Source organism: Drosophila eugracilis, unplaced genomic scaffold (assembly GCF_018153835.1).
Source record: "Drosophila eugracilis isolate 14026-0451.02 unplaced genomic scaffold, ASM1815383v1 contig_75, whole genome shotgun sequence".
NCBI lineage: Eukaryota > Metazoa > Arthropoda > Insecta > Diptera > Drosophilidae > Drosophila > Drosophila eugracilis.
Window position 1 is genome coordinate 1,828,175 of NW_024573645.1, and position 16,526 is coordinate 1,844,700.

The following is a 16,526-nucleotide window of genomic DNA, read 5'->3' on the forward strand; positions in this document are numbered from 1 at the left end:
ATCTTTCCAGCCTAAAATCAGTCATTGATTGAAATCCGCGTGGCGTGGACGTGCCTTAGTTACTTCTTTAGAACAATGCAACGATTTTTGGGAAGAAACACTCAGTGCCTGCTGCTACGATGTGGTCATCGCTATCTGGCCACCACACCTGTGGAGGAGGTTCTATTCCCCACTAAATCGGATTTTCCTAGCCGTCATATTGGACCTCGCAAAACGGATGTGGTTGCCATGTTGGATACTTTGGGTTACAAGGTACGAAAGTCTGTATTTAATTCCTGATCAAAGGTGTAACATTTTAATGCAAAAAGTATAATTATATTCAGTTCTTATACAATAAAAGATTCTTCTTATATATTATCTTTTGGAAATGGAACTTAATTCCATATGTCGTTCAATTTGTAGTATAATATATATCGTAATACCTTTTAGTCCCTGGCTGAGCTCACTGAAAAAGCTGTACCCCAAAGCATTCAACTGAAGAGGGAACTCGACCTGGACAAACCTCTGAGTAAGTAGCGCTATTTTATAATCCCAAAATAGCTAGAAAAATAGGCGCTAGAGCGATGGACCCCCTGGCGTGTTCTCAGGCGCTGATAAGGCAGTGATAAGCTCGGTTCAGCGGGGTCTCCCTGACTTATCAGTGTTTTGACTGCCTCCGCTTGATCTCCGATTTTTGCCTTCGTCTGGCTGACAACAATTTTCCACTCTGCCCCTTAGACGAACACGAGCTTATCCGCCGAATCCGCGACATCTCCCTGAAGAATCAGCTGTGGCGCTCGTACATCGGAATGGGTTACCATAACTGCCATGTGCCGCACACGATTATCCGGAATATGTTTGAGAATCCGGGTTGGACCACGCAGTATACACCGTACCAACCGGAAATTGCCCAGGGTCGCTTGGAATCGCTTCTGAACTATCAGACTCTAGTATCCGATCTTACCGGCTTGGATGTGGCCAATGCCTCGCTTTTGGATGAGGGAACCGCTGCTGCCGAAGCCATGTGCCTGGCCACTAGGCACAACAAGCGGAAGAAACTATATCTGTCCAACAGGGTTCACCCGCAGACTTTGTCCGTGGTAAAAACTCGAGCTGAAGCATTGGAGCTAGAAATCGTGGTGGGTCCCATTGAACAAGCCGATCTACCAAGTCGCGAATTGGCTGGTATTCTTCTACAATATCCGGATACTTATGGCGATGTCAAGGACTTTGAGGATATAGCAGCTTTGGCCAAGAAGAATGGAGTAAGTTGAATTAATTTGGAACTGGTAAAAATCTTATTTTCGCGCAATTTTCCCACATAGACTCTTGTGGTGGTAGCCACCGATCTCTTATCCCTAACACTCCTTCGTCCTCCTGCGGAATTCGGTGCGGACATTGCCGTAGGAACCTCTCAGCGTTTAGGAGTTCCCCTGGGCTATGGTGGTCCTCATGCTGGATTCTTTGCCTGCAAGCAAAGTTTGGTGCGATTGATGCCCGGAAGAATGATTGGCGTGACCCGAGACATGGATGGAAATGATGCTTATCGTTTAGCTCTGCAGACAAGGGAACAGCATATTCGAAGGGATAAGGCAACTAGTAACATTTGCACGGCACAAGCTCTACTGGCCAACATGTCGGCCATGTACGCTATTTACCATGGTCCGGAGGGTCTGAAAGCCATGGCCAATCGCATTCACCACTTCACACTAACACTACAAACAGGACTCTTGGGAGCAGGTCACGAAGTGGTCAACAAGAATTTCTTTGACACACTGCACATTAAACTGAGTGGAAATCAATCTCTGGAGGATCTGAAAGAACGTGCCGAGCACAAGCGTATTAATCTCCGATATCTAGAAGATGGAACTGTTGGTGTGGCTTTGGATGAAACGGTCAGTGTGTCGGATGTAGATGACCTTCTGTGGGTTTTCAAGGCAGAGGCAACAGTGGAACACATCCTGGCTCGTCGAGATGTCCTTAAAAACTCAATTGAAAACTCCAAGTTCCTGCGTACGTCGCCCTTCCTTCAGCATCCCATTTTCCAGAGTTATCATAGGTGAGAGATTTAGATAACTGAAACCTTTGGCTTACGTAAAACACTACAATATATTCTTTAATCCTTCACAGTGAGTCCCGAATGGTGCGTTACATGAAGAAACTGGAGAACAAGGACATCTCCCTTGTCCACTCAATGATCCCTCTGGGATCGTGCACTATGAAGCTCAACTCCACCACCGAGATGATGCCCTGTTCCTTCCGCCACTTTACCGATATCCATCCCTTCGCTCCCGTAGAACAAGCCCAGGGCTTCCATCAGATGTTCAACGAGCTAGAGCGTGATCTGTGTGAGATTACAGGGTACGATAGAATCTCCTTCCAGCCGAATTCAGGTGCACAGGGAGAGTATGCCGGACTAAGAGCCATCAGGAGTTACCATGAGCACCGAAATGAAGGTCACAGAAATATCTGCCTGATTCCCATCTCCGCTCATGGAACAAATCCAGCTTCTGCTCAAATGGCAGGAATGAAGGTGGAACCTATTAAGATATTGTCAAATGGTTCCATCGACATGGCCCATTTGAGAGCTAAAGCGGAGGAACACGCCCATGAATTATCCTGCCTAATGATTACTTATCCATCGACCATGGGAGTTTTCGAAGAAACCGTCGCGGATATATGCACCCTGATCCACAAACATGGAGGACAAGTGTACCTAGATGGAGCGAACATGAATGCCCAGGTGGGTTTGTGTCGCCCAGGAGATTATGGTAGCGATGTCTCGCATCTGAATCTGCACAAGACCTTCTGCATTCCGCACGGAGGAGGTGGCCCTGGAATGGGTCCCATTGGCGTTAAAGCCCATTTGGCACCTTACCTGCCAGGACATCCAGTAGTCAGTCCCTTGAGCAGCGAGGAGCACAGTTTTGGTGTGGTTTCCGCTGCTCCCTTTGGCAGCTCTGCCATTTTGCCCATTTCTTGGTCTTACATCAAACTCATGGGCAGTCGGGGATTGAAGAGAGCCACCCAAGTGGCCATCCTGAATGCCAATTACATGTCCAAGAGGTTGGAGCAGCACTATAAAACTCTCTACAAGGCACCCAACTCTCAGTTGGTTGCCCACGAGTTTATTTTGGATATTCGCGATCTGAAAAAGACGGCCAACATTGAGGCAGTGGATGTGGCTAAGCGACTTATGGATTATGGTTTCCATGCTCCAACGATGTCCTGGCCTGTGGCTGGAACTTTGATGATTGAACCTACAGAATCCGAGGACAAAGAGGAGTTGGATAGGTTCTGTGATGCCATGATCTCCATTCGAGAGGAGATCGCTGAGATCGAGGCGGGTCGCATGGACAAGACGGTGAATCCCCTGAAGATGTCACCTCACACTCAAGCTCAAGTTATCTCAGATAAATGGGATCGTCCTTACACTAGGGAGCAGGCTGCCTTCCCAGCTGTAAGTCCTTTTTATTTCACATTAATTTCTTTGTATGATTTAATTTTCCCTTCTTACAGATATTTGTAAAACCAGATGCCAAGATCTGGCCCACTGTGGGCAGAATTGATGATGCCTATGGCGATAAGCATCTTGTCTGCACATGCCCGCCAATATTGCCTGATTTATAAGCCAATTTAGATTTAAGAAAAAACTTAATACTTGATTTATAAGACCAATTAAAGTACCTTTTTATATAAAGTTTATTTTAAATTATCAACTAGTTCTCTAGTGTTTTACTTTTTCCTTGGACAATTTCTTGGCCTATTAAATGCGTCTTACTACTTGCTTTCTAGCAGCCAAATTACTTATACTTAGTTTTCTTGGCTTTAGATTCAATTTTAGAGTCTTTTACATATTTTCTATACTGTTTGTGGAAGGTATTTACATTATTTGTGGGTATGGTCCACTCAACTAGCTTAGACTTTTTTGTAGGATCGGAAGACTCTGAGTATTCAGGTATTTCGACACCCAATAATTTACAAACTTTGGACAAAACCACATCCACGTAGGTTGAGATTATCATATTGGCCTTTTTGTCATGTTTCGTAGGCTGTAGATTACAAATGACAAATTTACCACCGCGTTTCAGATTTTTTAAGGGAAGATCACCGCTTGGAACGATTTGCAGAGTGGTTCCAAGAGCAATGTTTAAATCGGCGATGGTGGAGTGCATTAAACCCATTTCAAGGTCGTTCTCGGGAAGATCATGTTCCCAATCAAGAACGTTATCGTACAAGATTCCCGATCGGCAACTACGACCTTTAGAATCCATTGAAGATTTGCATGGGCGATCCAGCGATTTTTGACCTACTGTTTCCACTGCAGAAGATCTCACAAATTGACGTCTGCATTTCTTGCACTGTTCAATGTAAATGTTGCCGTGCAATTCGGAAAGATGTCTTCTATCTATTCCGGACTTAAGATGAAGACCATCAATGTTCTGTGAGATTACATATTGTACATAGCCACTTTCGATCAGAGATATGATGGCCATGTGGGTTTTAGTGGGTCTGGCTTCATCGAAGGAGACGTTAAAGTCCGGCTTTTCGCCCTTCTCCTCCAGGGTCCAAACTCCTTTGGGTCCACGAAAATCTGGAATCCCTGCGGATGTACTGATGCCAGCTCCTGTGTGCAGAACAACATGTCCAGATTTTTTGATTAGGTCAGCTAATTTCTGGCACTTTTCGGCCACCACTTCATCGCTATCGAAACTTTCGGGTGCTCCCAGGATCCCCTTGTTGTCGTAGGCTGACAGACCATCCGCATAATTGCAGCTCATGGTCTAATCTATTTATAATTTATTTCAATTTTTAGAGTATATATTTTAAATATTGTTTTGTTTATGTTTTTAACTGGTAAAAAGTCCATCGAGGTTCTATTGTTTATAATATGACCGTATAGTGAACGCTGTAAAATACATCACAGGCGAGACAAGCAGAATTGGACTAAAAACAAATACTTTGTACAACTGTTGAAAAGAAAAAAAAATGAGGTTTTAAAACATCCGAATTCTAATCTGTAAGCTTTGGAAATTTTAATCTTATTATTAAGTATCTTATATTAATAATACAAATTTTGTTGGTCAGTGTACCTCAACAAATGCACATGTCTGGATTTCATCCTCGAACGGTCACACTATAGGCGCGCGCCTGCCGAAACAAAGTGTGCTTCTGTTTTTCCAATCGCATCTACCGGCACATAAAAAAACAAATTTCGCCCAGGGCAACAGGACAGCTTGTTTTATCATTACAACGCTTGAGTTCACATCTTCCTCAGGCGAAAAGCAGTTGCAACCGGAAACGGGATAAAGGTACCATCACCAAGGACACGGATTCACAGGCGACATGAAGATCGAGGAAGTCAAGAGCACCGTGCGCACTCAGCGCATCGCAGCCCACAGCCACGTGAAGGGATTGGGTCTGGACGAAGTCGGAGCTGCAGTGCATAGTGCAGCCGGATTGGTGGGTCAGAAGGCAGCACGCGAAGCAGCTGGCATCGTGGTGGATCTGATCAAGTCTAAGAAAATGGCCGGAAGAGCCCTACTCTTGGCAGGTCCTCCTGGCACTGGAAAGACCGCTATTGCACTGGCCATCGCCCAAGAATTGGGTAACAAGGTGCCCTTCTGCCCCATGGTCGGATCGGAAGTCTTCAGTAACGAGATCAAGAAGACCGAAGTGCTGATGGAGAACTTCCGGCGTTCCATTGGCCTTCGCATTCGTGAGACCAAGGAAGTATACGAAGGAGAGGTCACGGAGCTCACTCCCGTAGAAACCGAAAATCCCATGGGTGGCTATGGCAAGACCATCAGTAATGTAGTCATCGGTCTAAAGACAGCCAAGGGCACCAAGCAACTCAAGTTGGATCCTAGCATCTTCGATGCCTTGCAAAAGGAGAAGGTAGAGGTGGGTGATGTGATCTACATAGAGGCCAACAGTGGTGCAGTAAAACGCCAGGGGCGCAGCGACACCTTTGCCACCGAATTTGACTTGGAAACCGAGGAGTATGTGCCGTTGCCAAAGGGCGATGTACACAAGAAAAAAGAGGTCATCCAGGATGTCACTCTACATGATCTGGATGTGGCCAATGCTCGTCCGCAGGGTGGTCAGGATGTGCTCTCCATGATGGGACAGCTCATGAAGCCTAAGAAAACTGAAATCACTGGTGAGCTTTGTGTTTTCTCCGAAAATAAGTATTTTATAAACTTTTTCAATTCCCAGACAAACTACGCATGGAAATCAACAAAGTGGTAAACAAGTATATTGACCAGGGCATAGCTGAGCTGGTTCCTGGAGTCCTTTTCATTGACGAGATCCACATGCTGGATCTGGAGACATTTACCTATCTACACAAGTCGCTGGAATCTCCCATCGCTCCAATTGTGATCTTTGCCACCAATCGCGGACGCTGTGTGATTCGGTAAGAGTTATTTGAATAGTAAATTGGGAAAGTTATGTTTTTTTTCAATTTTAACTTAAATCAGTAATTTATTGAAAAAATAACATCGGTTTTGGTTGTTATGACAACAACACGTTAGTATCGATTATACTCCTAATTATAAATGAAGTCAATTAGTATAACCTGATATCATTACTCACAAATTTTTCCTATTATAGTGGCACCACCGACATCGTTTCTCCACATGGCATTCCTCTGGATCTGCTTGATCGTTTGCTGATCATCCGCACGTTGCTCTACTCCACCGCTGACATGGAACAAATTATCAAGCTGCGCGCCCAAACCGAAGGACTACAGCTGGAGGAGAACGCATTCACACGTCTCAGTGAGATTGGAACTAGCTCCACGCTGCGCTATGCCGTACAATTACTGACCCCGGCCCACCAGATGTGCAAGGTGAACGGACGCAACCAGATCAGCAAAGATGACATCGAGGACGTGCATTCTCTTTTCCTCGACGCCAAGCGCTCCTCGAAACACTTGTCCGAAAAGAACAATAAGTTTATGTTGTAAGTTTGGCGATTCAGACAGAATTATATTCCATTTGCACGGATTTCCCAGTAAAAGAATGATAAGCAATTTTTGTGTATTTTTCAAATTGATTTTAAGAAAAGTATAATTGGTAAAGGTAATTTTTAAGTATTAATTTTGAGTTTTAGATATGGCGCTCAAGATATCGATTAGAACGATATTTGGGACAATGCATGTTTGATGTGTACACACTTATTTACATAGTAACTACTTGACATTTTTATGTAAGTTTAATTTAAATTAAAAAGGCTAAACGGACTGTCGACTATTAAAATGTTGGCCCAAACTTCCGATTCCCTTGATCACAATTTTGAATATCTATGAAATTTTGTTAGTTTCAAAAGAAATCCCAATATGGTACTCCTAATCGCTGAGATGTGGCAACTCCCGAATGTGCCACCTTACATTTTTCCACCCTGCGGAATCAGCTGTTCGCGTTGTTTGGCCAAGCATTCCAATTGGTGGTGAGTTCATTTACTCAACGAGCGTCGAGCGCACTGCACTGCCGAAAAATAACCAGAAAGCTCCGCTAAAGTGCTTGCAGTAAATACTATATTTAACGATTTCGATTCGCGGCGTGGGCGTTCTTCTTCTTAACTTCGTATACCCCTCGCGTCTCGTATATTGCGTCTCGCTCTAACAACGCCGGCAGTTGCACTTGGTGTAAGTGCGCGTGAGTGTGTTGTGTCTGTGTGTGGTTTTATGAAAGAATGTGAAATCATAATAAAATTCGCGAATTGTTGTTGCTATTTGGCGTAATTAGCCACTATTTAACGCACATGTGTGTGTGTTTCGGGCTTATTTGTGTGTGAACGAAGTCAAGGATCGTGCTTTGGCTGCAATAATAGCAATCCTGATGGCAGGATCAAGGTAAAATGGAAACATTTGGGATCCATTGCATGAATGAGCCAATGTTGAAGAAGAAGCAACAAAAGCAGCAGCAACAGCAACAACAAAACGGCAGCTAGGAGAGCGAAGGCAAAACAAACGAAAATTCAAAAAGGAAAAACAACAACAAAAGGTAAGTGCGTGTGCGTTTGGGTTTGTGTGTGTGTGTGTGCGTTTGTGGAGGCCGCACCTCCCAATCAGAAAATTAGTTATGTGTGGGTGCCTGTTACACTTTTTCGTACTTATTTTCTTTTTTGGCATTAACTGTTATTATTATTTAAGTAGCACGAACGCTGGAATTACATAATTTCGTTGTCTGTTTTTTTGTTTGTGTCTCCCTTTTGTGGCTCTAAAAAGGAAAGCGAAAGTATTCTTATTGGAATGCCAGCGGGCTGTGTGTGTGTGCGTTTGTGTATGTTTGTTTTATTTATGAATGGCGATTATGAGGCTTGATAATTAATTGCCAGCATACGTTGTGATTTAATTTTTGTGCGTTAACCAGTTGCTCAACCCGACGACCGTCTGTCTCTTTCGCACCCACATCTGGTCATAAATCAAATAAGAAATTCACGCCGCACACAAAAAAAAAAAAAACAGCAACAAACAAAAGAGACGAAGCGATGAACTCCCTCGCTCTGATCAGAACGAAAAGAAGAAGAAGCACTGGCAGCAGCATTTGCAGCTGCGCCAAGCGATCATTTCACAAACTTTTATTTTTTCTTTTCTGAGCCATTTTTAATGCGAAAATCTTGCGGGCGAAAATTGGCCGCCGCAGTTGGCCAAAAAGCATAAACAACACATTTTTATGGGACGCCGGCGGCGGCACATGTACACAGAAAGAAAATGTATACATCATGTTTAATGATCGTTTTTATATATTATTTTTAAAGCAATTTATGCATTCAAATTTTACTTGATGAAAAAATGTTTTAACTTTTTTTTGAGAACACTTTTGTGTTTATTTATTAAAATCATTGGGCAAGAATGTTTTAGACATGTTACTTAGATATATTATAGCCACATTCCGAGAACAATTTTATAAATTCTACAAATTTAACTTTATTTACACAACAAAATGATTTGGGAAATCTAAAAATATAAATGTGATTTTTTTTCTGTGCAGCAGATTCGCCCACGTTTCAGTATCTCTTGCTCTCTAAGGCTCTCTCTTTCTCGTGCGATCGTTGCCAAATTTCATTTCACGCCCGCTGTTTTTGGCCCTACACTGTGAAAGATCCGTTAACTGGTCTGATTGGAATTTATGTAATTTAGTGATACAGTGTAGGGTCAATATAGTGAACTAATTAAAGCAAATATATTCACCTGCGAGCATATAACATTATAAAATGTTGCTTAGGCATTTAAATCCAGTTTTGTTTATGGCAACAATTTTCAGATGTCAAACAAAGTCTATAAAATTAAAAAAACTTTTTGAAGTCTGACTCATATGTAGGTTTTATAGGCCTTAGATGTCATACACTTCCGGTTTCAAAATTTACAATTTTTTTTTTTTTAATTTCTTACATGTTTTAAAAGTTACAGCGAGATTATAATTAAAAGAAATAAGGCTTAGAGAGCACCTAACCGCCACCCTCTTAGCAGCCACAATGTTTTAGTTCCGCTACGTCTTATTTCAAAAATATTTTAGCCGACCAATACGCGACACACACTGGCACATAAAGTACGAGTACATCTGTCTAACGATGAGCTTTTCGGTGTTGACGTTAATGAACTACAACAACAATTATGTACATTTTGTACACGGCAGCAAACCACAACAACAACAAAAACAAAAGCAAATATATAACAACAACTACATTTCACCGCAGTTCTTTTGTTGTTTTTGCTTTGAACTGTGATTTTTTTTCGTATTTTAGACCGGCCTTTAGCCATAAGGCGAATTTATGCTTGTCCATTTGCTTGCAATTAGTTTCATGAAGTCAACTGCGCGCTAAAATATAGTTGTAGTTGATGCTGTTGTTGTAGCTTTAGTTGATGCTGTTGTTGTTGTTGTTGTTATGGCTTTTACTGTTGCTCTCCGAGTTTTTCCTTTACTACGCTAAGCTACTTAACGTCACAGCCGCCGCTCGTAGTTATTTATTGTCCGTTGCTGGCGCTGCTGCGTCGACATTTTTGCATTTGCACTGCAAAGACCATTTGTACAGTAGAAACTCTACGAATGGAACTGCTTTGCAGGAGCAAAGAAATGTGATCTTACAGAAATGGAAGAATCTTTTAGATTTTTCTCGATTTACACCTTAAAGAAGTTAACAGGCAAACGTATATATTTTAAATCTGTAGAAAACTATAAAGTTATAAAACTTGTACGATCCTTGTTAACAAATTATGTATGTATAGTTTTAAAACCACTTTAAAAAGTTGCCAAAAGGCTAAACTGATATAATGTATTTTACTTTCGGACTACTTTTCAAGTGTTTTAAACCTCTTAGTTTGAAATTCTCTAAAAATCAGCTTTGTGGAAGTTGCTCTGTATTTTCCATTTCTGCTTTATGCTTTGGTGTAATTGTTTGCCCTTCGCAAGGTTGTTCCCACTGTGCGTGGGCTGGGCGGGGAGTGGTGGCGGCTTGGGGGGAAGTTTGAGGGCGTAGGAATTGTGGCAGTGGCAGTGGAAGCGGCAGCGGTTTTTCTAAAAAACATTTTGTTGTGCTGCCAAACAAAAGCAACAGCTGCGTTCTGCTTTGGCCGCTGCTTTTGGGCCTTTGTGAATGTGCAGCAAACAGCCTTGTAAGCGCCACCCACACAAAGAGGCGAACCACACAAAAATTGTATGGTCTCACCAACACAGAAGCTATTCAGCATCTGCACTGTGCAGTTGTGTGTGTGTGTGTGTGTGTGTGTTCATGTCTGTAGAGGCAACTATGACGTGAGCAGCAGCTGTCAAAGTCGCCCACGCCTCAAGTCGCGCTTTAAAAGCGTCATGTGCTCAGCTGAGCGCGTCTACACCGCTCTCTCCCTCGCTCATTCTTGTTCCCTTTCTCTTTTACTCTTTCAGTCTTGAGCTTTGTGCACGTGTGCGTTCATCTCCGCTGTAGATTTTCAGCTTCTTTCAGCTTTTTAGCCTGAAAATTGAGGCAGCAACTGTGAATGTGAGTAAAGCATTTCTAATAACGTAGCGTTACTGCCATAATTCTAGCTTCTTTTCTTCGGGGTTTTTGAGGGTAAAAACAACCCTGATAAAATCAACCCTCAATTCAAAATTTCTTAAGCAGTGAACTTCAGCTAAATGTTTTTAGCGCCTTTGATATTACAAGTATAAGCAACCCCATTTCTAATTGTGCGAAATCAAGTGTCATAGAAATCTCTCGAAGTTTTAAAACCATTTTAAAGGATGCCCAAATGTATGCTGTGGAACATGTAAAGTTGTTTATACTTTAAGAAAATTAAAGGTTTTATAAAAATGTATAATCTAGGATCAATAATAATCTTAAAATTCGTTGATAATGATTCTCTTTAGACCGGTTTTTGTAGTATTTACTGATCAAGCTTATTAAGTTGTTAAAAGCGACCCCTCTTCTTGAAAAGGAAACTATAAAATCGGATACTTTTCTAAAAGACAAAAAGAGTCATTTATATCTTATCCAAATTTGCTGAAATGTGGCTAAAAAGGTTTACTGAGTTTCAATTAAAATTGCATAAAAGAAACATTTTACCTGCCAACCGGCAATTTCATTCAACTTGAATTTTTCACCAAATTCATTTAGAATTTTATTCGAATGTGTGTGTATCTGAGAGTGTGTGTACTTTGTGTCACAGAATCCCTACCGTATTTGCATTCGTATTCGTTTCATTGCACTTTGGGTCCACATACTACCACAACAATGAGCCATGGCATAATAAACTTTGCCATTTGTGCCTCATCTTGCTCCTCATCTTCTTTGGCCCGTTTGTCTAGATCTTCTTCTTTTTGGTTTTTCTAACCTTGAGCCAATAAAATTGCAAAAGAAAAAAAAAAACAAAACACACAGTGCCCAAGATGTGCGGTGCACATACAAAATGAAAAACTTGAAATGTTTCTAACACAATTTTCTACTTGCCTTGCCATTGTTTGCCGAAAGTGTGGGTGGCTGGGTTGGGTTGGGTTAGGTTTTTAGTTGGGAACAGTGTGTGGCAGAATCAAGGGGGAAAATTGAGTGTGTCGAGCGGCACTTAATTTCTTGCTAGTTATTTTGGCTAGACAAGTTGGTTTCGCCTCAGATGAGCCGCTAGATGGCGCCAGCCAGCCCCTCACCACGTTCCTAATTAATCTCTCATTTTATTTTATCTGCGAGTATCTAACTATCAGTTGGCGCTGTGCTGCGCTGCTGATCAACACCTTCTATTCAAGAGTGTGAGTGGGCCGCGTCAGGTGAGTGGGCCCGTTAAAAGCGCCCCGGTGACTCAACTCAAACCAGCTGCGCTCTTTTCATTCTCTGCACACACTAAAAGCCTACGGTTGATCAGCAGGGAATGCACTGTGAGAAATATAATATAATATATATATATATATTCATATTCAATCTGTTTTTTTCAAGGATTAGACAACTGTCTTTAGGTCTTAAATATTAGTTTATAATCATAACAAAAAAACTAAGCTATGGTTTAAAAATAGATATCACTGTATTTGACCCACTTAAAGTATCTAAAAACGAATGATAAGATAAGTGATGGTACGTGGGATTCCTAATTGATATATTTTCAAGTTTCCCCAAAATGATTTTGTCAAACAGTTTTCTCTTTTTACACTCTCTTGCTCAAAAGAAAAGTTTACTACCTCTAGGTCGATGTTCCCAGTGCATTAAACAGACTTTTGTGGATATATGTGTGAACATTTGTACGTGCCGATAAGGTGCTGTAAATATTTGCAAACAATCGAGCAGCTCACCTGAACTCGCACATAATGTACCAGTCTGTTTCTTACTTTTTCCACATTTTCGCCGTGTCATTTGCTCGCCGAAGTTTTCGATGGCTGTTTGTTTTGTTTGTATTCTTCGTTTGGCTGGCTGACTGGGTTGCCCAAAAGTCTGCGCTTATCAACGAATTTTCAGTGGAAAGCTTGGGCGACTCGATTTACTTATTGCCGCACCTTAACCGCCGAAGCAACAAATGCAGAAACAAGAGGTGAGAAAGAAGAGCGCTCTGGCAAAAAGCAGAAAAATGCATGATTCATGCGCTTGGTATTTCGCTTTGCTGCGGAGGCGTGCACTGAAATATATTTTGAGATACTTAAGAGCTGAGAATTGGAATATTAAAATGGAGAAAAAGGAGATTGTCTTTTAATGTCAACCAGACTCAGGAAAGTTGAATGAATTTAGAGACTTCATCTTAATTTTTATGATAAGTTTTCTTAGACTTTCCCAAATACTTTTTCAGTATTTCGGATATGTCAGAGATATTTTTGAAAATAGTTATATATTTTTTCTAGTGCTTAGTGATGGGCGGTAGTCGGTCGGCATGTGAATGGTGCAAACTGGTGTGGGTGGTTGGTTGGGTATTGGGGAGCTTTAGGTTTTTGCCGGCTGCTTGCTTGTTAATTTTAATTGATTTTAATTTGATTTGCTTAAAGTGAATTTTGTTTGGCCAACGCCAACGTTTTTTAGTCGTTTCGCCTCCTACTTTCCTTTCTGCTCCTGCTGCTGCTCTTCAAATAAATTGAATTTCTGAGCACGTATATTTGTTTGAGGGATGGGAACTGGCTGACCCACTTACCGCCTAGATAAATGTTGCTTGTAGAAATATTTTTCTTAAATATTGCAATGGGAAAAAATGCACTTTGCATGAACATTGCAATCACAAATTCCCGCCCCAAAAGAAAAACTTAAAAAAACCACCGCCCACCCAAACAAACAAAAGAAGCGTAAAAACAAACACACATACTCAAGTATACTATGGCATCTGTCCTTTTCTAGCAACTCTCTAGCATTTCTCTAGAGGATCTTTCACCTGGCAGCCTTTGCACTTTGTTAGCTCGTTGAGGTGCCGCTGGGAGTCGCTGTCGACTTGAGTAGCTGCTCCACCGCCAGCTCCCTCATGAATTTCCTTCAACTCTTCTCCATTTTCCCGCTTTTCCGACTTCACCTGCCGCTTGTGAGCTTAATGAAATCCACAATGTTGCCCACGTACATAGACACACATAAATTCCTTGTAGAGCCTGATGGGTTTTTATTACCAAATATGGGGTATTGCACTTTTCTAATCCAACTGGCTTATGTAATGAGGTGAATATTTTTGAAAATATTTATAGATTTATACCTATGTAAACTATTTCTACCAAAATGATAGTTTGGCTTGAAAATAATGGAAGAAGTTGGATATCTTCCTGCTAGGATATTATCCCTTAGAACTGCATCTGCAGAAAGGGAATTTAAATATTCGTCTTTAAAGACAGCAGCAAGTAGGTCTTAATGCATTTTGCCGCTGTCCGTTGTCAGTCAAGCGGTGAAGGAGAATGCAAGTCGCTCGGATGAGTTGTTTGCACGGAGGTGTGTTTGCGTTTGCGTTTGCGGGTGTTTGTTTGTCTGGATGGGGATGTACGAGTATTCGGATGAAAGCTGGAAGGGATGTGCAGCCAGCCATCGACATGCTTTTGTGGCCCCATGTCTTTTGTTGCTTTTATCCTGGCCATAAAGTTCAAGGAGCTGGATTGAATCCTTCCACCCGCCTGTCTTTCTCTCTTCACACACATTTGTCAGTGCCTTGTCTTGGTATATACACTGAAACAAACTGAAAAGAAATAATCTGATTTCTTTATATTTAAATCAAAGGAAAGGACTTGATAAGTTTAAAGTTTAAAGTCATAACTAATGAAATTTTAAGTAAGCGAGTTTGTATATTGTTTTTTATACTAATTCTAGTAAGGAAAGCTATTTTTCTTCAGTGGATCGCTGGACGTGGACCAGCAGATGATGCTGGGAATGCATTTTTATGCGCATTATTAAGTAATACCAGGGGTTGAGGTCGCGTGGGTGGGACAGAAATCGCTTTGCTTCTCAACCGAACCGTTTAGAAGTATTTATTGTGGATTCCTCAAATGGGTTTCCCTAGCCAGAGGGGGATTACAGAAGTCCGCGGCAAATGGAATTTCCAATGTGATGGGGCAACTGCAAGGATATTGAGCGAAATGCATCTCAAAAGGATTGTTAAGAAAGTGAAACGTTACTATCAGAGTTCTTAAGGGCATTGTCCAATATTTTCCATCAATTTGCATTCAGCAAAAGCAGCAGAAAGAAAAGAATTTTCATAAAAATTGTCATGTTTTGGTATGGTGTGGTATACTTTGTTTAAAGACAAATATTCTTTAAAATATTGAAATATATATAAAACTTTACGATTGTCCCAGCTGGCTTGTTTTTATTTATTTTTTTATAGCCCTTTTTGCCAGCTTGATTTTAAGCTCGCCTATACACTTTTTACAGACTGATTGAGGAAATACCTTGGCAGTTCATTTATGTCATAGTTTTTTCACCCGTCACTGCGACCGCAAATTGTTTATTTACATTCCATCCGGAGAAGCCAACATATTCGGGGCTTAACACCAAAAAAGCGGGGAGACTACAAAGTTTGCAGAACTATTTTTCGAAACCGACACATGATGGGTGGTGGCTGCATCAGCGTAATGGCTGCTTCAGTGGACCAGGTAAAGGCGGTGGCGCCGAAAAGCGCAACATTTTTGGTTGGGCGAAAAAAAAATCATATATCCCCAACCAGGGTTGTCACTTCCACCCGCTGACCCTGCCTTTTAGAGCCATCCTCCCATCATATGCAATCATTTTAAATCTGGGTAAAAATGCAGCCACTTTGCCGTGCAGGCTCATCAAAAAAAGATGCGAATATGTGTGCCAGCCCAACCTGCACACATAAATAAATATATATGTATATATATATATATATACAGATATATAAATATATATATAAAATATAGCTGTATAAGCACGTACATATGTATTGGGCTATATAGGTTATATTGTGGGTTGCCAGGGCGGCGTAAAAAAGTATAAATAAAATAATGCAAAAAAGGGCAAACCCATTCGAAGGGGGGAAAACTTTGACTAGGACCAGTAGCCCTCCACCTCCTCTCCGCCTAATTTTGAGCAGTGTAGCAAATATGCAAAGCTTACACATACACAGGCATACACTCTACACACACACACAAACACAATCAAGCAGCTGCAGACTTTTGGCACTGCCTTGCGGTTTTCAGGAAAATGGGGGGAAAAGTGCAGGCGGCTCTGTCGCTGAAAATCCTAAAATGCTTAGCGTGGCAAAATCAATTTGATGCCATTTGTTAAAACGCTTTATGGCCCCGTGTGTGTGTAAGTGTGTGTGTGTGTGTGTGAGTGCGAGACTGTGAGTGTAAGTGTGCCTGTGAGTGAGTGCATTAAATATGTATATATGATGGAGAATTTTCCGAGAGAGATTTTTCGGTGAAGTGCCGCCGCCTCGAAAATGTGCGACTTGAACGGCTGTCCTGGCAGCTGCACATCCTGCAGGTCGATTTTATGAGCACTTTTTTTATTGTGAAATTTTTATTCCGAAGCAAAATTGTCAAGGAGCCTGCAGCACTTGCAGCTTAATATTTTAATACCTCCATTACGTTGCAAAATCTGTTAAGTAGATGGTCGATTTAACACCCAATCAGCTGGCATTGCAGATATTAAGTGGAATAAGGAACGAT

The 16,526-nt window shown here is 41.5% G+C and overlaps 4 protein-coding genes across 4 annotated transcripts in view; 3 read left to right on the forward strand and 1 right to left on the reverse strand.

The window, feature by feature from the left end:
• The first annotated feature begins 36 nt into the window (after nucleotides 1-36).
• LOC108117482 (glycine dehydrogenase (decarboxylating), mitochondrial) lies at nucleotides 37-3,701 on the forward strand. Its single transcript, XM_017229953.2, has 6 exons — nucleotides 37-252; nucleotides 430-508; nucleotides 718-1,244; nucleotides 1,305-2,038; nucleotides 2,110-3,439; nucleotides 3,499-3,701. Exons 1-6 carry the CDS (start codon nucleotides 76-78, stop codon nucleotides 3,607-3,609), a joined length of 2,958 nt encoding a protein of 985 aa, XP_017085442.2. The 5' UTR covers nucleotides 37-75; the 3' UTR covers nucleotides 3,610-3,701.
• Nucleotides 3,664-4,869, reverse strand: LOC108117485 (NAD-dependent protein deacetylase Sirt6). The gene has a single exon (XM_017229957.2). The coding sequence runs from the start codon at nucleotides 4,758-4,760 to the stop codon at nucleotides 3,783-3,785; it is 978 nt and encodes a 325-aa protein (XP_017085446.2). The 5' UTR covers nucleotides 4,761-4,869; the 3' UTR covers nucleotides 3,664-3,782.
• Nucleotides 4,870-5,125: 256 nt separating this feature from the next.
• On the forward strand, nucleotides 5,126-7,015 carry LOC108117484 (ruvB-like helicase 1). Its single transcript, XM_017229956.2, has 3 exons — nucleotides 5,126-6,142; nucleotides 6,199-6,397; nucleotides 6,595-7,015. The coding sequence occupies exons 1-3, from the start codon at nucleotides 5,326-5,328 to the stop codon at nucleotides 6,947-6,949; spliced, it is 1,371 nt and encodes a 456-aa protein (XP_017085445.1). The 5' UTR covers nucleotides 5,126-5,325; the 3' UTR covers nucleotides 6,950-7,015.
• A 430-nt stretch (nucleotides 7,016-7,445) lies between these two features.
• The window catches only part of LOC108117481 (serine/threonine-protein kinase par-1), a 49,716-nt gene continuing 40,635 nt past the window's right edge, over nucleotides 7,446-16,526 (forward strand). The window contains exon 1 of the mRNA XM_041819465.1: nucleotides 7,446-7,988. The gene's annotated coding sequence lies outside the window, so the exon portion shown is untranslated. The remainder of the gene's footprint in view (nucleotides 7,989-16,526) is intronic.